The sequence below is a fragment of the Setaria viridis genome, chromosome 3, assembly GCF_005286985.2.
Source record: "Setaria viridis chromosome 3, Setaria_viridis_v4.0, whole genome shotgun sequence".
NCBI lineage: Eukaryota > Viridiplantae > Streptophyta > Magnoliopsida > Poales > Poaceae > Setaria > Setaria viridis.
The window spans coordinates 16,554,774-16,580,065 of record NC_048265.2 but is presented as its reverse complement, the minus strand read 5'-3'; the positions used below and the strand labels follow the sequence as shown (position 1 = coordinate 16,580,065).

General features: G+C 43.9%; 4 protein-coding genes and 1 non-coding gene across 7 annotated transcripts; 3 read left to right on the top strand and 2 right to left on the bottom strand.

Annotated features, from left to right (window-relative positions):
- The first annotated feature begins 7,408 nt into the window (after positions 1-7,408).
- Positions 7,409-10,793, top strand: LOC117850778 (ubiquitin-conjugating enzyme E2 7). Its single transcript, XM_034732644.2, has 6 exons — positions 7,409-7,597; positions 7,699-7,801; positions 9,407-9,504; positions 9,590-9,690; positions 9,977-10,054; positions 10,434-10,793. Exons 1-6 carry the CDS (start codon positions 7,546-7,548, stop codon positions 10,509-10,511), a joined length of 510 nt encoding a protein of 169 aa, XP_034588535.1. The 5' UTR covers positions 7,409-7,545; the 3' UTR covers positions 10,512-10,793.
- Positions 10,794-13,436: 2,643 nt separating this feature from the next.
- On the top strand, positions 13,437-13,510 carry TRNAV-AAC (transfer RNA valine (anticodon AAC)). The gene has a single exon. It is a non-coding gene; the product is annotated as a tRNA-Val (tRNA).
- Positions 13,511-15,844: 2,334 nt separating this feature from the next.
- On the top strand, positions 15,845-16,523 carry LOC117848396 (histone H2B.11). The gene has a single exon (XM_034729791.2). It carries the CDS (start codon positions 15,944-15,946, stop codon positions 16,376-16,378), a length of 435 nt encoding a protein of 144 aa, XP_034585682.1. The 5' UTR covers positions 15,845-15,943; the 3' UTR covers positions 16,379-16,523.
- Positions 16,524-16,534: 11 nt separating this feature from the next.
- LOC117848395 (probable monofunctional riboflavin biosynthesis protein RIBA 3, chloroplastic) lies at positions 16,535-19,720 on the bottom strand. 2 transcript variants are annotated; one of them, XM_034729789.2, is made up of 7 exons: positions 19,439-19,720; positions 19,007-19,322; positions 18,221-18,442; positions 17,790-18,115; positions 17,442-17,571; positions 17,044-17,340; positions 16,535-16,907 (listed from the first exon to the last, which is right to left on the bottom strand). In XM_034729789.2, the coding sequence occupies exons 1-7, from the start codon at positions 19,492-19,494 to the stop codon at positions 16,647-16,649; spliced, it is 1,608 nt and encodes a 535-aa protein (XP_034585680.1). In that variant the 5' UTR covers positions 19,495-19,720; the 3' UTR covers positions 16,535-16,646. The 2 variants fall into 2 exon arrangements, with proteins under 2 accessions (XP_034585680.1, XP_034585681.1); XM_034729790.2 differs by having other exon boundaries at positions 16,764-16,977; positions 19,439-19,718.
- Positions 19,721-20,925: 1,205 nt separating this feature from the next.
- On the bottom strand, positions 20,926-24,300 carry LOC117848393 (uncharacterized). 2 transcript variants are annotated; one of them, XM_034729787.1, is made up of 9 exons: positions 24,104-24,297; positions 23,934-24,019; positions 23,783-23,830; positions 23,577-23,665; positions 23,413-23,466; positions 22,186-22,253; positions 21,540-21,589; positions 21,365-21,462; positions 20,926-21,240 (listed from the first exon to the last, which is right to left on the bottom strand). In XM_034729787.1, exons 1-9 carry the CDS (start codon positions 24,160-24,162, stop codon positions 21,136-21,138), a joined length of 657 nt encoding a protein of 218 aa, XP_034585678.1. In that variant the 5' UTR covers positions 24,163-24,297; the 3' UTR covers positions 20,926-21,135. The 2 variants fall into 2 exon arrangements, with proteins under 2 accessions (XP_034585678.1, XP_034585679.1); XM_034729788.1 differs by lacking the exon at positions 21,540-21,589 and having other exon boundaries at positions 24,104-24,300.
- Positions 24,301-25,292: the final 992 nt, after the last annotated feature.

Below are 25,292 nucleotides of genomic sequence, written 5' to 3'. Positions count from 1 at the left end.
AACACCATTTTTTGTAAACGTAAAGATTGAACACTTTTTTTTATTGGATTTGAACGTTTGATAGTATACTCAGTTCAAACTAATTGTTAAATGAGTTCTGCTTTGAAGACAAACTCGTTATCTAAGACATCAAATATTTTTCGCCGGAAGTTCAGAGAGAGCTTATTTCCAACTCTGATACGGAAGAAATGATAGAGCTGAAAGAAAGCGCATTTCCAACTTTGATAGGGGAAGGAACTATGCCGTGGCACGAGGGACGACGGTGCAGTGTGGTGTTGTCGCATGCGCACAGCTTGCTTGCATGAGGGCCTCTGGATTACTGGCCGAGGGGTTCAATTCCTTGTTTGTTTGATTTCTTCCCTCGCGGATCGGATATTACAACACGTACAGTACATGTGCAACTCTGCCAATGCACGCACGGCCGGTAGACGCTATCTCTGATTCAGCTGCCGGAAGAGTTTTGAGTTAGAGATTCTCTTCTTGGCTTCCCGCCCGCCGGTACGTTCTCCCATCTCCGAGCCTGCCGCTGGTAGGTTCTTCCATCGAGAGCTGGATTCCATTGTTGTCTGCAGTTATTTCCTCTCCGATCAAAACTAAACCTCTCCTTGTACTAGCATGTTGGATCGAATATATACCCTACTAGACGCAAAGAAGATCCACCCATATTAAATCTGATCACCTTTCAGCCATCTGCTTACCGAAAAGATCGAGATTGTATTGGCTTGTGAATGTAGTACAATTTACTCCCCAGTTTAGAGTATCTATACTACTTGATAGACTAGCTCTCGATTGACTAGCTTTTTTCCTTTTCTTAGATCTTGCTAACAGATGACCTTTTCTCTGATCACCTTTTCTCAGAATCAGATGAGAGGTTTGTCTTGTGTTGTTGCCCCGGCGATAAAGAGTGGAAAAGGCATGGCATTGATCTTGACAATAGCAATGAGGTTTTTGGTAGTGCTAGTTTTGGATCCGAAGGCAAAATGTATGTTGAAACTTGTTGGCGGAGGAGGCGGCGATGTGTTGTGATCAACACTAGTACTTCAGGTGCTTATGACATTGAGAAGATGGGTATGGTACAACCCGACATATTCCCTGTGAATGATAAATATGCTACATTTTGGGTTGAGTCAAATGGAGATATCTTCCTGGTGCGGGTCTTTCTCCATGCCCATCAAGCACTAGGGGTGGCCAACATTGATGTCTATCAAATGGATACCTTAAGATATGTCTGGAGAAGGGTTGATAGTATTGGTGGTGCCACATTTTTCCTTGGTGCAAATTGTGTGGCAGTATCTTCTCAAGCTGGAGGAACCCAGGCTGATTGTATCCATCTTCTGCTATGGTGCTACGATGGTATTAGATTGTATTCCATCCGAATGGATGATCGGACTATAAGCTTCACTTTGGTACCTGCATGTACTACTGATCCTGAGGATTTGTCTGATACATGGTCTAATCTATTCTGGGTAATTTCTCCAAGGTAATCATTTGCGATCCTACGCCCAATTTCATATCCAAATCTCACTTCATATATACATTAACAGTTCCCTTCTTTCACTGCTGGATTCCTGTGCACAGCTACAGGCAGGAGCCAACTAAATCTTCGGGCACCATCACGAGCAAGGTCAGTCCGCAAGTCTTGTATCATGGATGCTTTGCGTACAAAACTAAATAAAATGTGTGAAATGTTAGCTGCTTATGGTTGTTAGACACAAGTGAGTAACGAGTAACAACTTAAAATGATATTCAACCCATCATTTCAGAAAAGTCTCCAAGAAAAAAATCATAATGTTACTATTTCATTGCAATGTTTTAATAAAGTATGTAAGAATATGGAACCCCGAACGTTACATTCAACGGCTCAAAAAAAAGAAAAAAAAGTTCCAACTGTTGTGGGTTGGGGGCACTTTGCCAAACAGGCCTTTTATGCAAGTACATTTTCTGAACCACAAATACACTGTTGCATGCACCTGGCATCCCTTTCCAATTGTTTGCACCTATACATTAGACTATGCTAATCTTCTCTCTCTCTCTCTCTCTCTCTCTCTCTCTCTCTCTCTCTCTCTCTCTCTGCGAGGAAGCCTATGCTAATCTTAATCATTATAAGGGATGATGACATTTATACGGGGATAGTATACTTAAACACATATAGAAAACATGCATATACCTAAAACCTGAGCTGCAAAAAAGCACACCTGCTTGTAGAGAATCTCTTATAACTTGCTGGAATTTTGATGCAGACGAAAAGTCATGTGTTTTTTTTGGGGGGTCTGGATATTCAAATTGCCTTTTCGTGCAGATCAATACAAGTGTTGTATTGATGGAAAACAAAGAGCAGATGGCGTTTCGGTGGTCTAGACTCCCTGTTGAGTTGATAGAGCTACTTATTCCTAAGCTGTCATTTGTTGACTATTTGCGTACACGAGCTGTGTGTAAGGAATGGAGTTTGATAGACAAGCCCATCCAGCATGCAAGAACACACCCAATGCTAATGAGCATTTGCTAAATCAGGTGGCATCTGCAGATTTTACGATCCCATGGTTAAAAAGGAATACAGTGTGAAGGACAGCATGCTATTACATGGTAATTGGCAAACCCTTCTTTTCTCAAAGTATGGTTGGGTTCTGGCAACGAAGGGCAAGAGGTGTATCTATGCAGCAAATCCGTTCACTAGAGAAGTTTGTAAGCTTCCGAAGATGGATCGTCAATGGTTTGATGGTATATCATTCTCATCGGTTCCAAAATCTCCCGATTCTATAATTGTTTGCTATCCGTAAGTATCCATGTGAAGATTCAGTTAATATCATGTTGTGGCGAGCTGGAGATAACCGTTGAACCAAGGAAGAGTTACCTTGTGATGATGCCCTGTTTTGGATGACCCGAAGCAATCCGTTGTTCTTCGATAATGAATTCTATTGCTTAGGAGTTCATGGGAGTATTGGTGTGTTCAACCTAAATGACATGACGTGGAGAGTCCTTGATAAACCGGAGCCGCTTAATCTTTGTGGAGATAGATTTTGCCACCTTGTTGAATTTAAAGGGGATGTAATTGCAATTTTTAGACCATATGATACCAACCCAATTGAGATGTTTAAGCTTGATCGATCTCAAATGTCATGGGAAAAAGTGCTGCAATTGGATGGTGCGGTTTTATTTTTAGAGTGCGTTGCTACAGTTTCTTACCTGCTTCCAAGTTGTCATCCGCTAGCTCCTAGTTCGCTTGCTTCACTTTCTAGAAATCTGGTTTAAGATGTTTCATAATATTTGTATACATCTCTAATAATTATAAGCAGACAACTCCTTTAAATTCTACATGGCCTATTTGAACAGTGGAATCTTAATTTTTATACATATGTAATAATCCTACATCTAGTTCAAACATGCACTGAAACCTCTGGTAAGATTCAGTACTAATGCAACTGTTGTCTTAGGTTTTATGAATATGCAAGTTATTATGAACATAAGAGATTGTCCACAAAACTTTTAGTCTATAAAAAGAAAAAAACCGCAAGGCTAAAATAAATGCTCAGTCCTTGATTATAATATGCTCAACAATTCATGCCTGAGTGTATACACCCTGATAGCCTGACATCATGGCCTAGTTGCTCCAAGAAACATGAGCAATCAACCAATGCAAGCATCCTTCTGCAATTTGCTCCTCATAATATAGTCAATGATGACCAAATATTCTACCTACAAATTAATTTTCAGATTCAAATAGTAAAGGTATAGCAGTCGACCTACTATCTTGTGGCCGAAAATTTCAAAATATAAGGACAAATCATATTTAAGATTTGATTATCCATCAGTTGGGCTATAATCCTTCATAATAAAAAACTTTGATTATTGTTAGGCATCTGAGAGAGGACACAAATTGTAGAAGAGAAGGCACTGCACCTGAGTGATCATGAAGTGTGCCCCCCCAATAAGTACTGCATTATCCGAGTGACCCTCAATAAGCTCATCAATCATATTACAAAATAAGTGGAGCATGAAGATCCCTCTTATCATTAATTTACCTCTCTTATCATTAATTCTTGTGACTTAAAAAATACTCATGCAGATCAGCAACGACGTGCTCTAGTGGATTTTTCCTCGTCATCCTACGTATATGGTTCCTACTTGTGGATTGCCCTCCTGGTGATGTAGCAGTGGGCAGTGAAGCTTCTTGTTGAGGCCGAAGCGGCAGCTCTTCTGGTAGGTGGTGGTGAGTGTTGCTAATGAATACGACATCAGCTAGCGCTGCCTCTGGTTGAGGACTATTGCTGGGCATGCGAGCGAATCCACACTGGTGGGTGGTGGCATACATCACTATGGCCATGCGAGATCTGCTGCACGTCATGGGGGAGCTCCCCCACAACTATGTTATGCCTGTGACACCTCCCCTGCTAGGATTTGCTTCAGGTACTGCGGGGAGTCCCAACGCCACCGTCGGGAAAGCTGCCAGTCTGCCCTCATCGGAAACCGCGGCACCCCCATCCCCCACATGCGGTGGCGTAGTTGCGCCAGGACCACCCCTCGGGCCCGGCACCGGCCATGTCCGCGCCGGCCGTGCTGCTCCGCCAGGCGCTTGACTGCTGCTCCGTCCCTGCCCTCGCGCTCAGCGGCCATTACGAAAAAGCTAAGGGACTTTTTTGCAAATCATCAACATAGTTTAACTTCCAGAAATGTGGGTTGATTAAAAAAAGTTGAGAATTTTTTTTGCAAAATAACCATGACGGTTGGAAGAAATAACCACGCTTTAATATTATGTATACATAATGGGAATGCAACTATCAAGTTGTCTCGAGGGTATAGGTGCCACAACCAAATATATTTGCCGTTCTTTGGATCTAGTGAAGCCGGAGACTACAAAGCTAGTGCTTTCTAGATTTGGATTATTGTTAGTATAAGCCTGGATTCTACGGGCTGACAAACCGATAAACTCTCCGTGGATCGAGCCGAATTTTAATCGGCACCTGTAGAGATGTGTAACATGTGTTTAGTCATATTTATTTTGTAGTCTGGTTGATTCAGTGTTTCGGAGGGTTACTCGATTCAATTGCACGTTCCCTTTTATAATCTATGCATATCTTGCTAATCTTGTGGTGAACTTTGGCAAGGCTAGCTAACTATGTGCGTAGCATTGCATTATTATTATTATATCTTTGCAACTGCATAATCTCATTTGAGAAGGAACACACAAGTTTTTATCTTGAACGTGTAGGAGAGTTGCGTGTCATTATATTAATAGATAGAAAAAAAACGGTTCGATTACATGCCGATTCCACGGTTATATTAATAGATAGCAAATGATCTGAACTACCCTCCTAGCTAGCCAGAACCCAAAGGTTGCCTGTTGGGCCACCTCCTGCAACACAAGCTGGACCATGGGTTACAGCGATCGTGAAGCTTTCAGATTGTCCAGGCCGTGAGGATGATCAGAGAGTTCAACCCTTCTCTCAGCGGCTTCTGTGCCCTCCCCCACCACTCCTGGAGCCTAGCCGTATCTTGCGTTGGTGCTAGACCCTGCCAACCCGCTCTCCTTAGCACTGGGTTCCCACGCTTGGTTGGAGAAGACACGATGTGAGGAGGTGCCGGATTGAGCTCCTCTTATTGATCGCAGAGGGGACACCTATCTGGGTGTGCAAATCTCGTCGCGCCAACCGATCCGATGTCCAACACCTGTTATGCTTAGCCACAGCTCGTTCGCTGACGAAGGGAAGCAGCACCAGCACCGGCGCCAATCCAGCGGTCCGTCCGGTAGTGTAGCCACCGCATCCGGAGCGCCCAACCAAGCATCTCCAGGTTATATATGGATGCTCAGCCTGCCGAGGTCGATCGCTCTCAATTCCCAAGCAATCGGCAATGGCCGTCGTTGACTTGTGCCGTTGTGCGGGGCCTTTCCCAAGGAATGCTCGTCTCCGCTTTGTCGATGGCCTGGAGATTGGATCGCACATCGGCGCGGGTTAATGGAAAAACGCTTTGAGCTCTTTAATGGGCTTCGGTCCTGGATAAAAGTGGAAAAAAAGGCTTTGGGCTGTTTAATGGACTTCGGTCCTGGATAATAACTCAAATCCGACTATATAAATTCCATTACGAGGAACCTTTATATCAATACTCAAACGTGCAACTCCTCGTGCCCAAAAGATAATTATAATAGTGTCCACACTCTCTCTCTCTTCGACTCTTCCTCTCCCTCCTCCTACGTTGATGATGCAACAGGGTGGATCCAGAGTGACTTTAACTTTCACTCAATTGGCATCAAATTGGACGGTAGAGAGCTGTAAACGAACGATCGATAGTGATGTATAGTGGGTTGTAATACGTCCAAAATCCTCGTGCTCTATGTTAAAGTCGTGGCAAAAGTGTACCTAAAGTGAGTTCAGCTAGTGCTCGACTGGTATCGAATTGAACCACAAAGCGTATAGACAACATATAATTGTCACGTGAGTGAATACTAAGACGTGTAAAGTTCTCATGCTTAAAAATTAACTATGTAAATTGAATTACATTTAATTTACTTCTTTCTTGATGTTATATTGACGTGGATCCATAGTGACTTTATATTAGTTAGCACTCGATTGACATCGAACTGGACCACAAAGATATATTACCAATGAGTTAGTAGTAAAGTATGGTGTGTGCTAAGATGTGCAAATTTCTCGTCCTTAAAATACAGAAATGTAACTGATTTCCAAAAAAAAAATCTTGCAGATTAGAATACGACTTGAAAAAAAAGATTTGTGCTAATATCCAAAGATTAGCATGAAAAATAATCCGAGGAGAATTCCACCGGATAGTTATTATTTTCCGTAGGACTACCAAAGAAGTTATCAATTACATCCTCCCCCTATATTTGTAAGGCATAATAATTTGGCATGGTCTTCCAAATGACATTTTGACTATTCATTTATTTTATATTATACTTTCCTGTCCCACAAATAGTATTCTTTAGTTATGTTCTAAGTCAAACCACCATATGTTTGATCAAAATTATATAAAAATATATTAATATTTTTTATATCTAGCAAGTTTCGTTAGATTCGTTACGAAATACATTTTCATAGCATATCTATTTAGTGTTATAAATATTGATACTCTTCATTGTAAACTTGATCAAACTTAAAACTGTTTGACTTAGGATGAAAGGACACTCTTTGCGGGACAGAGGGAGTATTGTTTATTGTTATAAACTTATAATCATTTATTTACATTATAAAAATAAAAATTAATAATCATAGTCAAATATTGTAAAGTTTGAATCCTAATAATATGCGTGTACGCTTATAAATAAAAACGGAGGGAGGAATCATTGACAATTACAACCCAAAAATACATGGTGATTAGCCGCGGAAACTAACTCGGTTTTCATTATTAACCAACCTGGAACTCTGTCTCAAGCTTCTTATAAATCGTCCAGCCTGTTGCCTTGTCTCCTCTTCCTCCCGATTCCAAAGCTGCTCTCGCCCCCAGAAATAAAGCAGCTCCTCCCGGGGGCGGCGAACCACTCCCCATCGCCAAAACCCTAGCCCCGATCCGATCGAGGAGCGCTGCTTCCTTCCCATGGCGGGAACCGCGAGCCAGGCGAGCCTCCTGCTCCAGAAGCAGCTCAAGGGTACGGATCCGAGCGGCCTCCTGCTCTCCCCACTTTTAATCGCCCCGATTCGCCCGCGATCGGCTCCTGATCTCTCGCGCCTTGTTTGTTGTTTGGCGCAGATCTTGCGAAGAATCCCGTGGATGGGTTCTCCGCCGGGCTGGTGGACGATAGCAACGTCTTCGAGTGGCAGGTCACCATCATCGGACCGCCTGACACCCTATAGTGAGTTCGAATGTTGCCTCTGCCCTCTAATCACTGCACGATTGCCCTAACGGATATAGATTGCATGCTTGATGGGTGCGCGTAGTCGCCACAGGTTCCAATTGCTTGGTCTGCCCTCTAATCTCTGTGTGAAATTCGTGTTGCTCGATCCGCAGACCGTGCGATGAATTGTGGTGTAGCTGAGTGGATTCCGTGTTTTGATGCCGATCCGTAGTCGACCCCAGTTCCGATTGTTTGGTTTCCGTGGTGTATGCTACGGGAATTATGTGTTGCGATGTTGATCCGTAGCCTGTATTGAAGAATTGCGGTTTAACCGAGCTGATTCCATGTTTGATTTGGATCCATATCACCTGTGAGTAGTTGCTTCTATTCGGATTGTTGAGTTTCCCATTGCGTAAGGTGTGGATTGTGATGTCTAGCCTCACGTGTAGCTCATATTGATGAACGGTGGGGCAATCGGACAGATCCGTGTTTTAATGCTGAATTGCTGATCCAGATCACTTGCCGATAAATACAGCTGCTGTCCACACGTTCAGATGGTGTGGTTCGCATGATTTGTAGCCAACCATTTTATGTTTGTATCGTTCTGTCATACCACTTAGAGGTGTGCCTTTTAGGTAGTTGAGACAAAGTTTCTCAGATGGGAAGCTTTCTATTTATTTCACTTGCGGCTGTTTTTGAGCAATGGCAGGTGTGGAAATATGCTTCCCTGACAAACACTTAGCTGTAGTTTACTTGAATGGAGCAGATTAATCCGGTCCTAAAAAAAAAGACTTAGTTAGCTTACCAACAGGCAGTGAAAAAATGATCTGTTTAGAGTTCAGATGCAGACGTGATGGAATACAGTTTTGGATCACTAATAATGCTTACATTTGAAGTAATACTAAAGGAGTATCAATTGCGCGTATCTTTTATTACTCATCTAGATTCTAGATAATTTCATGAAATATCAAAGAGGGACATATGATATAAATTAGAAATTTGCAACCTGCCTTTATTGTGCATTGGATCTTTGGAGGTACGGGGCTGTTTGCTTTGCAGCCATTTGCTAATAGTTTTGACTAAATTTTCCAAGCATTGGTTACTAAATTTTGGCAAGATTCTCTACCCATTTGCAATAAAGTTTATTTTCTTGCGAATGTTTGGGCGAGCAAGTTGGTTATCAAATTTTGGCAAGGTTTTGTGGGGCCACATCTGGGACCAAACCAAACATGCCTTGGAAAAGGCTTAGGAACTATGTTGTTTTGGAAAAGAATGTATGCTAGAATAGTATACCTACATTTGTAGAGGAAAGAAAGTTCCCTCATGTTTTGAAATCATTATTGGTTGACCAAACTCCAAACATAGGGGCCAGGCCATTGGGCCCAAATAGAATTTTTCACACATAACACTTTCTCCCACTCTACTCAACAATTATGAAACAAAATTCTTGCTACTTGTGCGTGCTGTGCGTGTGTGCGTGCGTGTGTTAAAAAAATGTGTGTGTTTTAAAAAAAGTGTTTGTTCTCTCTTATATGATGGTTTATGTGTGATTCTTTGAGTTTGCATGTTCGAGAAAAATGTCCCTGGGCATGAAATTAAAAGAGTAACCTTTTACTTTTGCAGTGATGGAGGCTACTTCAATGCAATAATGACCTTCCCCCAGAATTATCCCAACAGTCCACCATCAGTAAGATTTACTTCTGAGATGTGGCATCCTAATGGTAAGCTCGTCGCTAGCTGACTGATATTCTTGTGTCTATGAATCATGCCAAAGCTCTGACAATGCTTATTATTTTGAATTATCAGTTTATCCTGATGGACGTGTGTGCATTTCAATTCTTCATCCACCTGGTGAAGATCCCAATGGCTATGAACTTGCAAGCGAACGGTGGACACCAGTGCACACGGTAGGCTTCTTATTTAGGGCATATATTTTGCTCGCTCTTTGTTCTACAGGGCAGTTTTTTCGGTGGGGTCCATTTATATACTGTTAAACTGTTAATCGATTAACCCTGCCTAGTGTGGTGTGTCTGTGTGTCCGTGTGTGAGTATCTTGGTGACACTCTAGAAGTGTGTGTTCTGGTTAGTGTGGGTGTGTTTGGGTCTAGAAGTTGGACCTCTTTTCTTTCTTCAGGCAATGATCCATAGTTGTGTTACCTTTGCTAATATATATTGTGCTTTCATCACGTGCAGGTTGAAAGTATAGTTCTGAGCATCATTTCGATGCTCTCTAGTCCGAACGATGAGTCTCCAGCGAACATTGAAGCGGCTGTAAGTGCACTCGACATTATTCTCTTTTTTGCATAGGAAAACTATATCGTGATGATTCCAGTGCAGCTTTAAAAGCATCCTCTTACCTGATTTGCAATTGCAACATTCAATTTTTTTTGATTGATGGATACATCATTTTAATATAATCTTTCATTACATACACTCCTTGTGTAATTATCTGCATATTCGCTGAGTGAGTATTCTTGAGATCGTTTTCTCATTGAGCTAAGGATTGGCACACATCACTTCTGCCTTTGTCATTTGGGTAGTGAACTCAAGTGTAACCAACATTTGGCATTAGTTGAATCACTGTAAAATGTAGGGTTTGCTCCTTTCAGATGGACTCTGCTCTTGTTTACATCTGAATTTTCTCTTGCAGAAGGATTGGAGAGAAAAGAGGGATGAGTTCAAGAAAAAGGTAAGGCGCATTGTTCGCAAATCTCAGGAAATGCTCTGAAGGAGGGCCATCTGGGGAGTTTAACGAGTGCTGCAATCGGTGCTGTTCACTATCAATCACCCGATGCCCACCTGATGCCCGCATTTCGGCTTCTCCCCTGTATATTTCCCATTCAGTGTCATTAGTATGGTGGTGTTGGTCTCTTCGCCCGGGAATGTTGCTTATCCTAAAAATTCGATTGTATTATGTGGCATGGAGTGGATGTTGAAAATGTTTTGAACATGATGCCACCTGATCATGATTTTCGTGATGAACATCATAAAAAAGAAGTGACTTGCCTAATGCATCTTAGTTTGACTTTTTTTTTTTATGTCTGATACATTATGTTCTGGATGTGCTATCCACTAACCTTAGAAACTTCGTGTGAAATGATACATAACCTCAGTTCAGAAACCAATTGGCAGCGCAGCAGGTTGGCTTAATTTTGTCCCTGAAGAAGAACTCGGATAAATAATCCAGCATGCACTGTCTGCAAGTTTATCTGGGTGTTTCTTGGGTAGTCACCTCAATTCTGATCCGTGTGATTAGATCATATAGAGACCTTAGCAAAATCATCCGGTGATGTAGTACTGTGTTAGCAAAATCATCCAGTTAGCACATCAAGATGCGTATTCTCGTGAGAATTCAAAATTAAGAGTAGCGTTGTTACATAGCCTGTGCTCGGGATGGCAACTGATTTACGGGTAAAGCAAATGCCCGCCTGCGAGAATACTGAAACTCCAAGTTGTACCGGTACTCTCGAAGCTTAGCGGGTAAGATCTTGTACCCACCCACTGGGTATCCGACAGGTTTCAGGTATCTATCAGGTTTAGTCGGGTAAGATCTTGTACCCACCCATTGAGTATCCAACGGGTGGGTTTCAGGTATCTATCAGGTTTAGTCGTGATAGTACAAAATATGTATCATCCTAAGTCTAAAAATAAGTATAATTTGATTCTACTACCCACACAATTAATGCACACAATTAATGCAAATAGTAAAAATAGGAGAACTAAACACTTTGTTTTCTATTACGTTGTCTTCACTTCATGATCTACTTTATAGTTGAATGGAAGCAATTGCATTTAATTTGTTAAGTATTTCCATATTTCCTCTTGAGCAAGTGCAACAATTAATGGCACTATAAAGTAAAATCTCACTCTCATATTTCAAAGTTCATGCAATCTCACATTAATTCTTATACTTCACACAATCGCATGAAAATGAGACATAAACATTACAAAGACATGAATTTATGAGGTCACAATACTTGTATTTCGGGTATCCGATAGGTGCCCGTGGGTAAGGCTGTGTACCCGCGTCCTACTCGCGGGTGAGAATTTATGCCCATACCCTCGCCCGCGGGCAAGAATTCATACCCATACCCTCACCCATCGGGTCCAAACCCGCGGGTACCCGTGCCCACGGGTAGAATTGCCATCCCTAGTGCTTGGATACCATCGAGCTAAAAAAATTATTGATCCTAAGGATTCCTAATAACTAGTAAGACCAGTTTGGCCGGGCTCCTCTCGGCTCCAGCTCCATCTGATAGTGTCGACGTTTAGTAGCATCGACTAGTGAAGATTTGCTGCGTAAATCCTTGGATGGATTAGCTTACGAGACACTGGAGATTTATACTAGTTTGGACAACTTGCCCTACGTCCAGTTTGAGATGTGAGTTCTTTATTCCTAGGCTCGAGAGCTCAAATTTGTAGTAGGGGGTTACAAACGGTGCGTGTGTATGTGAGTGTGTTCTATTGGGGATCGAATCCCTTTCTCTCTATGCCCTTAAATACACAGCTCATGAAAGGGGTTACACTGTTGGTCGCGTCCTTTTATTCAGTCGGGCATCTCCCTCTGACCGGTGGCCGTAGGCTCCATCCCTCAGTCAGGGCTTCTCCTCGCTTGACTTCCGTCGAAACCTTCGTCCGGGGCCCGTTTGTCCGGTCACCTCAGTCACCGAACCCAGCCCGGCCCCTACACGTATCCGAGGGTGGCGCCTGCCATCAGTCTCATCACCTGGCGTCGCCATGATGGCGGATAGAGACCGGGCGGGCATGACCGGGTACAGCATTGCAACGCCGTCCCTGACTGGGGATCTTTGTCTTGAAGCGGTTGCCGTGCCCTCCTAGGCACAGAATACAGTGCGCCCGACTGGCCAGCCCACGTTTTCTCGTCTCGGCCCACGCGAGCGCCGCTGCGGTTGGCATATTAGGTAGACCTAGCCACACCCTAGGGATGTGATAGGCCTGGTCCATCATTGCACCTCGGCCTTCGCTTGGTAACTTGGGCTAGGCTAGCGGCATGTTTATCTTGGTTCCCGAGCCTCCTTCTGGGGCACCACCGATCTGCCGGGTAATGATGATAGTGAATTTTCTTTCGGCCCAATTGGTGTCTTCTTCCTAATCTCATCCTTTTCCAGATTTGTTGATGGATTAAGGTATCCCTAATCTAGGTACCCATAAGATAGTTTACTGTGTTCATTCACTGTTTATTTACTATAGCGTGGAGCTTCTTCTCTCTCTTCTTATCCTCCCCCTCACAAACCGGCAAGGAGCTGGAGGAGCCACAAATTGTGCCTCCTTCGGCTTCTTGAGACTAAGTAACTGGTGTCAGGTGGAGCTGAAGCCCCAAGAAACGCGGCCAAACCTGCCCTAAAGGAACAAATCGCAGGGTTCTTGCCGTCTTGCCTCTTGGACTCAACTAGTAGGAGTCTCGTGTCGTTTCACAAAACCATCACATCGTTCTGGATGCCAATCTTTCATGATACATTATTTCACACTTCCACGTGCAAGCAAGTCAATGCTGTGATTTAGCGCGAAACAACGACAGAACTCACGGTAGCCAAGAGCCGGAGACTCCAATCGTTTTACTAGCAGAACATTTCAGCCAGCAAAATGCCGACAATACAAAAAAAACTTATATAATTGAACACCTAACAGATTAGGTGTCGTGGTGTAGTTGGTTATCACGTCAGTCTAACACACTGAAGGTCTCCGGTTCGAGTCCGGGCGACGCCAAGCTACGGCGTTTCTTTTTTGGGACTTGGGAGCGCACGATCTTCTCTTCCGTGTAATCCTTTTTTCGCTCTATCTATTCTTTCGAACCTCAACCCTCTTGCATTTGAACTGGAACTCATTCTACATGTTCAAAGATACACGATCTTCATGCTAACTCTAAAAAAACAAATTAGTCAGCCTAACATTTTCAGTTAGAAAATTATCAATTTATTGAGCTAGCAACATAAGATAGGCGACAAGAAGTCTCACTAGCCTTGATTGCAGAGTAAAATGTGGCACGAAAATGAGTTAACAAGCCAGAGGTAGCCAATACGCATAGGAGGATGTCCTATCCTATGAATTTAGAACCGAAACTGCAAGTGTGATCTATTCATTACATGCATCCACAAGAATATTTTAATGTATGTGCGCAATGGGAATTCTTGTCGTGTAATAATTTCCCTATATTGTTCAATTTTTTAATGGTAGTAAAAAATGTGAAATATGTCTAATCACACCAATAGATAGAGGAACTTGGTTGCCGACTGACAAGTTAAGGGCAATGGAGACAATCCATTTCGTATAGAACAAAGATTATAGCGCCAGGTTTCTGAGTTAAGGTATTCCCAAGCCACAAAAGTTTTAAAAAATCAATCCAGGTCTAATATGGTCTACATGAAAATAAACACAATAACAATATTATTTGTGCAAGGGAAATAACAACTAAGGAACAGGAAGGGGAATTAGGGATTCTCACCTCCTAGCACCTGCCTGTTTTGTTGAGGCCCTTATCGTGCCTACCTACTGCTATCCTCATTGATCCATGCCTACCCTTTACCTCCATGTGCATTTGCTGGTGTACCATGAGCAGCTGCATGTAGGCGGCTAGTGCCACAGGCTGTGAGCATGCATTCCTCTCACTTATGGTTCACTAGTCACCATTGACATCTCCTACAATCGTACCTCTATATGGCTGATCTAGAGTTTCCATTTTGGTATTTTGGAGGAGAAAATAAAGGGATTTTGATTGTGCGAGGTTGGAGAGGGGACATCGATAAGAGGCACAGTGAGCTAGTGGTAGGAGCCGTGTGTTGTTAATGGATCAAGTGGAGGTTTGATGGGAATGGTATTGGTTGACTTGTTAGGAAGGTTGCGAGTGACCATGTGGTGTTGTTTGTGCCGAGATAATGACTTAAGAAACAAAGAATGTGTTTTAGAACTATACAAATGCATATACCGACAACATACTTGATTTTAGCAAAAGGAATACTCGCATCCATACATAATTCGCTCCTCGACTACCGGTCAACCTCAATTGCAATCATACCACAAACTATGCCTTGTGAGAAGAGTTACACAACAGGAGGTGTGACAAAGAAGGTGGCGTGTGGTGAGCCCTAAGGATCGAAAGGGTGTCACAAGTTATTATTGAGGTTTCACATAATTTGAAATCAATTTGTCTCTCTTCCTAGCAAAAGATTTAGGACTGATTTGAATCCATCAACTAATTTTAGATAGGGTGGATCCAATGGGGCCAACTAATTCCTAACTAAAACCTTAGCTGGATAGAAACTATTCGATTAGTTGGTCCAATCAAGCTAATTCTAGCATGTGACTCTCATTAAAGTTCAATGCACATGCTTTGATCGGCTTCGGGTTGGGCATGTTAGTTAATAAAAAGAATCTTACAAAATCCCTTATATTAAAGATAAATTTCAAATGGTATGATACTTTATATTTCAAAGTTGAGAGAGTTTTTGCAATTTCGTACAGGAAATGGAAAAATGTGTTGGCACAAGACGCATTGATATACTTTTAATGCTGTCAAATTGACAAGCATCACAGCACAAGCCCCTTGAAGCAAATCCTTTTCCTAGTATTCTATACCATTTTAATTGGGGAAAGAAATCATATACCATTTGCAAAGTAAGGTGACGAAAATGCTTTCAAGATATGGCAATGGCATTGACCCCAAACTTCTGCTTTTTGCTTTTTTTTAACCAGTCTTTAGTTACGTGTGAAAATAAAAGGCTCTAATAATTTCCACGTCATGGACTCATTGTAATGCTCCAACCTGCAATCGGGACCCACACACCAGAAGAGCCGAGCTTGAAGAAAGGAATCGGGGCCCCACTCCGCTTCTGCTCGGGCGCCCAAAATTTCCGCTGACTGCCTTTAACCGTTCTGAGATCCGTGACCCACCACTTCTGCCCAATGAGTCTCCCCCACGTGTCTCAACCTGCACCGCCGATCTCTCCGACGCTCTGGATCCCTCCATGTCTCCGATCCGCGCCCTCCTCCTCTCGACCAATCGCGAGCTACCCTTCCCTTCTATAAATCCCAACCCGATTCCCCATTCCATCAGTACGCAACCACACCGACCGACTTGACTCTTCCAGCCTCCTCGTGAGTTTCCTTCAACCTCCCGTCGTCTTCGTCTTCGATCCGTGCGCGATGGCGCCCAAGGCGGAGAAGAAGCCTGCGGAGAAGAAGCCCGCGGAGGAGAAGGCCGAGAAGGCCCCCAAGGCGGAGAAGAAGCCCAAGGCCGAGAAGCGGCTGCCGGCGTCCAAGGAGGGCGGCGACAAGAAGGGCAAGAAGAAGGCCAAGAAGAGCGTGGAGACCTACAAGATCTACATCTTCAAGGTGCTCAAGCAGGTGCACCCGGACATCGGCATCTCCTCCAAGGCCATGTCGATCATGAACTCGTTCATCAATGACATCTTCGAGAAGCTTGCGCAGGAGGCGGCGCGCCTCGCCAGGTACAACAAGAAGCCCACCATCACGTCGCGCGAGATCCAGACCTCGGTCCGCCTCGTCCTCCCCGGCGAGCTCGCCAAGCACGCCGTCTCCGAGGGCACCAAGGCCGTCACGAAGTTCACCTCCTCCTAGGTTGCTAGATGATGCCCCCCATCCTTTGACCTTGTGTTCTGGCCGCCTCCTTCCCCTTCGTCAGGGGTTGAGGATTAGTGTGTAATTGGTGATGCTGATTTACGAAACAATGAAATGAATGGTACTGCCACGTCTGGTATCTGAATATCTTGTCACTGTAATAAGCTCGCAATTGATAATTCTCTTCAATTTCTCGTTCTCCGTCTGAATCTTATTTGGATTGAACAACTGAAAAGAAATGAGAATTTGTGGTTGTAATCGTATTCTATCAGTTTTGCGTATCGTCTTCTTCGTCAGCGGCAGTGTCTTGCGGATTGGCAAACTCCGACAGCCTGCCAGGGAGGTCGGAGCCGTAGACGTGCCCCATCTTTGTCCGCTTCGTCTCGAGGTATTTCTGGTTCTCCTTGGTGATCGGGGAGAGCACCGGCACCCTCCCCACCACGGCGAGGCCGTAGCCCTTGAGCCCGATGAACTTGGCCGGGTTGTTGGTCATCAGCCGCATCGTGCGCACGCCGATGTCACGGAGTATCTGGAACAGACATTTGGATCGAAAACGCTTCAATTTTTAGCACATCAGTTTCCCAATTTCCCCCGTTATCCTGACAAAATGAGCCAAGATGAATTCTTGTGGATCGATGCGTGTTAATTGAGAGGGCTCTGGGTACCTGGGCGCCGATGCCGTATTCGCGGGCGTCGACGGCGAGGCCGAGCTCGACGTTGGCCTCGACGGTGTCGTGGCCCTCGTCCTGCAGGTTGTAGGCGCGGAGCTTCTGGCCCAGGCCGATGCCGCGGCCCTCGTGGCCGCGGAGGTACACGAGCACGCCACGGCCGGCCTTTTCGATCAGCTGCATCGCCAGCTCCAGCTGGTCGCCGCAGTCGCAGCGGGCAGAGCCGAGGATGTCGCCCGTCAGGCACTCCGAGTGCACCCTCACGAGGACGTCTTCACCATCGCCGATGTTGCCCTGCAAACATTAGCCATTGCAGAACGATGAGATCACCGGAGATATTCTGTCCAATCTCAAGGTCCTGGAGACGGGGACGTGACAGAACTGAATTGCGTTACCTTCACAACAGCAATGTGCTCAGTTCCATCGAGCTTGGATTGGTAGCAGTAAGCCCGGAAGAGGCCCCATTTCGTTGGCAAGCGAGACACCGCAATCAGCTCCACCAGTTTCTCCCGTTTTCTTCTATACCTGAATCATACCAAATGTTTTGTCAAAACCTTCAGAAAGGATATTTGCAAACTGGAATTATTTGTCGCGAATATGCAACCTGGAACTAAGCTACACAAAACCGATACAGTTCAGTTTTCAGGTATCTGTTTGCTCTTGGAGAGTTATGCAAGCAGTACAATCAAAAGCAGAACAAAGGAAGCTAGGTTCTGAAAGGCTTCACCTTAAGATATACTAACCGGATGAGATCAGCGATTGAAATGATTGGTATATCGTGTTCCATAGCCATCTGTTGCAGGACTGTTATCCCTGCCATCGAGCCGTCCTTTGGGTCCATGACCGTGGACAGGACAGATACAGGACGCAAACCCGCCAACGCGACAAGGTCAACTGATGCTTCTGTATGCCCAACTCTTTTCAGCACACCTCCGTTTCGGTACTTGAGGGGGAATATATGGCCTGGTCGTCTGAGATCACTGGGCTTGGAATCAGGGGAGGCTAGAGTAAGGATGGTCTTTGCTCTGTCTGCAGCGGAGACGCCAGTAGATATACCCACTCTGGCATCCTGAATATAATTAAAAAATGCTTCAAGTTTGGTACAATTGAACAAGAAATTTTGGATTCTGGTTTTGTCTAATTTTGCAAAGGCTATTAAATGACAGATCTTTACCACTGTTACTGTGGATGCAGCAGTCGAAATGTCTTCGATCTCTGTGATTGGGGACATCATAGGAATCATCAGTCTTGTTAAGTCCTCTTCTTTCATGCCTACAGAGATAATCCCAGAACCGTTCCTGATCATGAATGCAATTGACTCCGGGTTCACTAGAGTGGCTGCCATAACAAGATCCCCCTCATTATCACCATTTCCATCATCTACAGCAATGACAAACTGGAGAAGAATGAATAGTTAACTTTGTAGCTAAATTCAACTGTACTATGGAAACGTTATTAATGCGATATCACATTAATTTTTTAAGGTCCAGTCCTGAATTTTCAACTGTCTTATCATTTCAAAGAAAAATAGATTTGGTCTATGGAAACAGCAGAGTTTTCCACTGTGGAAATGAACCCATAGCACAACTCGGTGTTCATAACTGAAATAATGGGCAATGGCATCCATGACGTCTTGTTAAGCTGTAAAATTCAGAGAATCATGCTTGATTAAGAACTACTACTTAAGAGTCATGCAGTACACGCTACATATGGAATATCATGTTGTATAAATGTCCAGTTAGCTTTCATCGTGCATGCTCCATGACCATGCCCATGAATGCAACAAAATACAGAGACGAAAGTACAGGCTGAAACTCTGAACACGATGCCACAAAATACAGGTTCCATGCCCAAGGTCAGACAAAAACTACGATGATAAAAAATAAAGTGACAATGCAATATAGAGAAAAAAAAGGTGCCAATGCGTATGGAGAGTATCCTAATGTAGCCTTTTACCTACCTTTCCTTGACGCAAAGCATTTATCGCTTGGTCGATTGAGGAGAAACCATCAGTAGGTTTGTCCGGGTCACTCTCTGCATCGCTGACAAAGAAATCTACTGTTTCCTGAGTGATTTCAGCACCAACAGTTCGAAAAGAAGCACCTGATGCATTGATTCCTTGGAAAACAGGTCCATTATTGTTTTCATTAAAAGGATGATTTATTCTCCCTTGACCACCGAGTTCATCGCCAATAGCACAGCATCTTAATTTTAAGCATCCGTTTCTGATGACTGCAAATCCTATACTGCTGAGGCTACTAGAGCCTTGCTGAGACCTGAAAGAAGATCAAGGGAATTAACAAACTACAAAAACAAATGATATATGAACTTATGGTCCTTCGAGAACTTCAAAAGACCTTTTGCATAGACAGAGGAAGTGGGAGAATCATACCTCGCGTTAACAAAATTGTGAGATGGCAAATGAGAGCTCAGAAGAACATAGTCCATTTGGTGATCCCAGACCCAGTTTACCAATCCTCAGATCTCAGCTCCAAAATTTATTTGGTTTTTATACCTTTTATCCCCCAGCAGTGTCACAACACCTCTCAGCCTATCACTTGGACTTATCTGCTCATGCAGATAATGGAAGGAAAACCCCACAAGGTGGAGGCAAACTGGCCACATATTTCTGAGCTGCAAGATAGCAGCAGCCGTCTGGACACATTGCACACTTCAGGTGATGCCAAGATATCACCCTTTGAATGCCTTTGTTGTTGTGGGTCAAATGTAATATAAGTTGGACATGACAATGACAGGCAAAGGATATTTTTGCAGATCTTGCCTTTTGGATGGTTTCACAAGATAATGGCACCTCTTTCAGGTCAATTTCCATCGAAATCAGTTGGTAGATTTGCCACTTCCTCTTCTTTTGAGTCGGCAAATACCCACCACGTTGTAAAAATAATAACAATTTCATCAGTTACAGTAGATTATCTGAAGAGATGGTGTCCATTTTCTTTTTCTCGAAGGATCTAGATACTTAAGCAACATGTGAGACCGAGAGTTTCCTGAATTAGAAATTGTCTGCATTTTGCGCTGAAAGTAGCTGAACAATCCTTACAGCAAATCAGGCACCAGGTTAGCTGCGAACCTGTAAATCAATCGCCTTTAGCTCCTTTTCGATCACCATTTTGTCTCCTGATCAGCAAATACACGCTACGTCGCTTGCATTTGGGAGTTGAGCAGCCGGTAGGGGAAGAGGCTGCCGCACCTGGAATGGGAGGCATGGTCGCGCTCGCAGGCAGCATGGCGGCCAAGAGGTAGCCTGCGCCCAAATGAAGCAAGGGGAGGCCAAACGGCAGGAATGTGGATTCGGCCATAGAGAGGAACGGCACGGTGGTGGCCGGCGGCGGCGAGGGTTGGGGGTCTTGGCCGGCGGCGTTGACCGGTGAGGTCGCTAGCCGTCCGGTCTCTTGGCTAGGCATTTTGGGGACTGGAAAACGGAAACGCCTCGTGGCATTCAGGCCGTAAATGCTGATGCAGCAGGATTACTCCCACCTAATTTTTTTTATAAAAAAACATGATTACTCCAAGCATCAGGAATTCTGAATGCAAAATATACTCGCTTCTCCTGCGCATTAAAAAAACTTATATATATGCGATTTGAATCGATGTGATATGGTGACAAGGTAAGGTGGTGATGGCTCAAAAACGTCATTAAATCAGCAATCATCCGTCAAAGTTATCTTACAACCGCAGCATCGTGATGAGGTTCAGTGTGGCTGCTGGAATGTAGCAACTGAACATGCAGCTCAGGATCATCAGATTGGCAACTGAACAAGCAGCAGCATGAGTAAGATATGCTTCCTGCCAGCAGCCCAGTAGTATACAACTATGCATACAGCATATCTTATAGACAATCATGAAACGCAGAGCAGCTGAAACAAACATAGAACCCAGTAATCTGCTAGTATTAATCTGCTAGTATTATACTCAGTTGCTGATCAATCCACCAAAGCCTTCACCATTGCATCATCTGCAAGATTCCTTAACAATTCACAGTGATTTTGTTTCAAAACAATCCACAATGACCCGTTAACACCCACATGCGAGTGACAAATTACACCTGAGCTGAGCTGGTCAATTTTCTCAGGCTCGTTTCTTCCTGCTCCCCTTTCCCAGCTTTGACTTGCGTTGCTTGAACACATGCAAGTACAGCTTCAGCCACAGCAACGGATAGCACACCAGCACACCCTGTGTAAGCACCAGGAGCATATCAGAATCAAGAACTAGCTGAATTTTTGTTAAGAAACAGTGAAATAGTCAAACAGAATGCAGTAGCATTGCAAGATGTTTCAGTTTCACGGAGCTGACATACCACTAGAAATGAATGATAGCTCATGGAGAACTTCTCGAAGAAACCTGAGTAGAGGTTCCTCTTCTTCACAAATGGGAGAGCTTGGTACATAGTCCACACTGCAAGGATAGCAAGAACCAAGCTCAGTTTAACTTTAGTCAAGAGTGACAGTTGTAGGAAGACCTTTTGAGCTTACTTTCACCGGGTCCGACCCCGATTGGATACAGAGGGATGAAAGCTGTGTACCTACAGGGAGTTCCCATTAGAGTTTCTTCCAAAGGAATGATGATATGCAGCACACATATGTAAAGCTGTACGTTGAGCTGAGAATTAGAAATAAAATGGTCTGAAAAGCCTAAGCAGAGCATCTAAACTATAAATTTGACTGATACTGCCTAGTACTTGACTGCTGGGCATCTTGTACAACTCATAGGTGAAGTGGTCGTTGTGATATTTTACTAGATAATGGTGTCATGGAACATTGATGCACTATTATGTCATGTATTTGGAATCAACTTTGCAAGACATGTGATCAACATCCCAAAGAACTGACCTTTCTGTAGCTTATTGGACAAACATTACTAAAAATTCATTGTAAACACCTAGCGACAAGTGTGCGATTCATGCAGAACCTTACCCCATTTGTAGTAGATTTTCCTTTTTATTATTACAAAGATCTTGTGTGGTTCTTTAAAAAAGATAACTATCTTCTGTCAATCAGTTAGGTTTAACTTGTGGATGTGTTTACAAGGTAACAACATGTAAAATACAACAGCATATAAAATTAGAACCAAATTAAATTGCCATAGAAGTGTGGCATTGAGATTGTCATGGAATGCAACCTGAGATAAGTCACCCAAGACGGACAAACTTTTAAGGAAGTCAGAGCATAGTGGGAATAGCGGATGACCTGTATTATAAAACATGCCGGAGATTATACTTGGTTAAAACAAACCTAACATAAAAGATGCAACTTGACGAGCACATAAATTTCGTTCAAGTTCAGTATTTGCTATAAACTTTGCCAGTATTGTTTACTTCAACTTTGCTAGTATAGTTTACTTCCTACTTCCTAGACGATAATATTAGTGTAATATTTTATTTTCCTCAGTAGGTAATCACCAATCAATAGTATTGTTATTCCCCTTACACAAACATGTCTATTGGTTGAGAACTACTCAAAAGCTAATTCACTACAACTCAATATCCATACTGATAGCACTGAACCTGGCGGGAAATTAACTCCATAGACATGCATAATAAATATAAACTAGCCTATCAATAAAACAACAATGAACATATCTGTACTAAGAATACCACATGACAAATAGAGATAAACTCTTGTATCTGTTTATTGATACAAGACAGCGGCTTTGGACATCGGCTCGTCGTAAGAAGCAGGGGTTGCAAAACTGGGACGACTGCTGTTTATGTTGCCAAGAGCCTGAGACCTCTGATCACCTGCTTGCAACCTGCAGTTACACGCAGCAGGTATGGCACTTAGTTGATCAACTGACGGGAAATGCCTCATCCTTGCCAGCCGCTGGGTCTTCATTGTTGGACTGGTGGTTGCTCCGGAGACGAGGATTTCATGGCGCTAGGAAGCAAGGGCTCGACTCCACATTCACCTTAGTGTCCTGGCTCATTTGGAAAGAGCGCAATAATCGGGTCTTCGCCGGAGGCACTCATCGGACACCGCAGCAGCTAGCAGACGCAGTCGCGGAGGAAGCGGCGACCTGGTTCATGGCCGGGGCACACTGCCTACTTAGTGTGGGCTGGCGTTTTGTGAGTCAGTGACGTTAGGACTTAAAGGTCTTAATTTTTGTAGCTCCAGTATCGTGTAATCGGCCTTTTGCTCTATTGACCGTGTGCGTGTGCCCGGAATAGGCCCGCGTTGTATTAGTACTTTTATCTCTTCTTAATGGAATGATACGCAGCTCTCCTGCGTATTCTAGAAAAAAAATATTTTCCAAGCTAAATCTTTATTGCAGGACATTGCACCCTATGACTCCTATCTCAATCCAAGCAATAGATGGACATAGGAAGAAAAAAGGGACATTCATTCGCACCTCAGCTATGCTCCAAGCCATAAACGTTATGAAAACAGAGGGACTGCTCTGAACCTGCAGTTGCCAAATGTGAACTGAACAGATAAGCCCAGGTTAAGCTTCAGAAGATGAAACCAAGCAAAGTTGAAGCCCTCGATCGTTCCAAGGCCATCCAAGAATCTCACCTGGGGGATTTGTCGGACAACAGCGAGAACAAAGTGAGTCCTCCCTCCCCATTGCAAGACAGCAAGAAGCGGCGCAGTGGGCACCAATCCTGTATCAAAACGGCACCGGTCCATCGTCAATTCAAACATCAAGCATCACGATATAGAAGAAATTTAAGGGGGGCGGGGGGGTTGAAAAGAGATAGGCGTTGAACAATTCATCCCACCGATCGCGGCATGGACCGTCTCAAGAATCGCGCAGGTCTGCAGGAAGCCTTCGAACCAGAACAAAAGAAAAGGTATCAAACCCCGCAGGTAATTCAGACGAGGCAGCGGAGAACGGGAGGGAAGGAGGAGAGGAGGAGGCCAGGAGGGTACATATGAGGTCGCCGGCGACCGCGTACGCGGAGTGGGCGGAGACGGGATGGGCGAGGCAGGGCAGGAGGCGGAGGAGGGCGATGAACCTGAATTCACCAAGGAAACGAAGAGAAACATTAGTAGGGGAAGCAACCGGCCGGTCGTCGCTGGTTCAAGTTGCAGGTGGCTACCATCCGAGCGCTTGGAGGGAGTTGTAGCAGACGAGGTAGAGCTTCGAAGGGCGAGCCATGGCTGCCGGCCTGCCGCGGTGTGCCGCCGGACGCCGAGCGCCGGCTGCCCGTGTCGCTGTGTGGCTGTGGTTTCGATACCGCCGAGGAGCGGTCCGGTCCGGGTTGGTTCGTGCTCCGGGTCGGTCTGCTCCGCTAGGCCCAGGAAGCAGTACGCCACGCGCCCACGCCGATTTGTGTACCCCGATACAAATGTATGGAAAGAAAATGGGTCGAAAAGACACAAATTAATCTTCTATATATTCTAAAACACGAGTTATTATTAAAAAAATTATCTGACAAATTAGTATATCTACAATCTACTCCCTCCGTTCCAAATTATAAGTCATTCCAACTTTTCTGGAGAGTCAAACCATTTTATGTTTGACCAAAATTATAGAAAAGATCATGACACCGAATAGATATACTATAAAAATATATTTAATGAAGAAACTAATGGTACCTATTTGGTATCATGAATGTTAGTACTTTATTGTATAAATTTGATCAAACTTGAGATGCTTTGACCCTCCAAGAAAATTAGAATGACTTATAATTTAGAACAGAGGGAGTAATTCATTAGTATCCCCAAACATCAACTCAGAGGAACCATGATCACCACGATGTAAGAAAAAAAAAAGTTAAATGCACAATTAGTACACTTAGTACATCATCTCTCTAATAACTTGACGGGTGAGTACACTTAAATACATAATTTTCTTCCTAGACCTTTAAATCCCCAGTCAAATCCCCAAACCACCTCTCTTCGTATAATCCAACAACCCTCGAATAAATGCCTCTACACGCCTCCACGCCCCACATGCATCGTCGTTTTAAGAACGAGGCATGGCACTAGCTTATAGCAACGGACACGTCACATCGTGGGGTGCATAACACGTTCGTGGTCTGTTACGTGGTGCAAATAAATTGATGGTGGTCTCCAATTAGCTAAAGTTTTTTTTCTTGCATTGCAGGAAAATATGTTGCAAACAACAAATGCTAAAATTTACTACTTTTTCTCAGTCTGGGTTAATTTGAAGGGTTTGTTTGTGAGGGAACCCTAACCCTCACGGGGAGTATAAACATATAATGTCTCAACAATCGGCATTGCAAGCATAACTGGAGAAGCTAAAGGCAGGCCATTTGAAAAAAA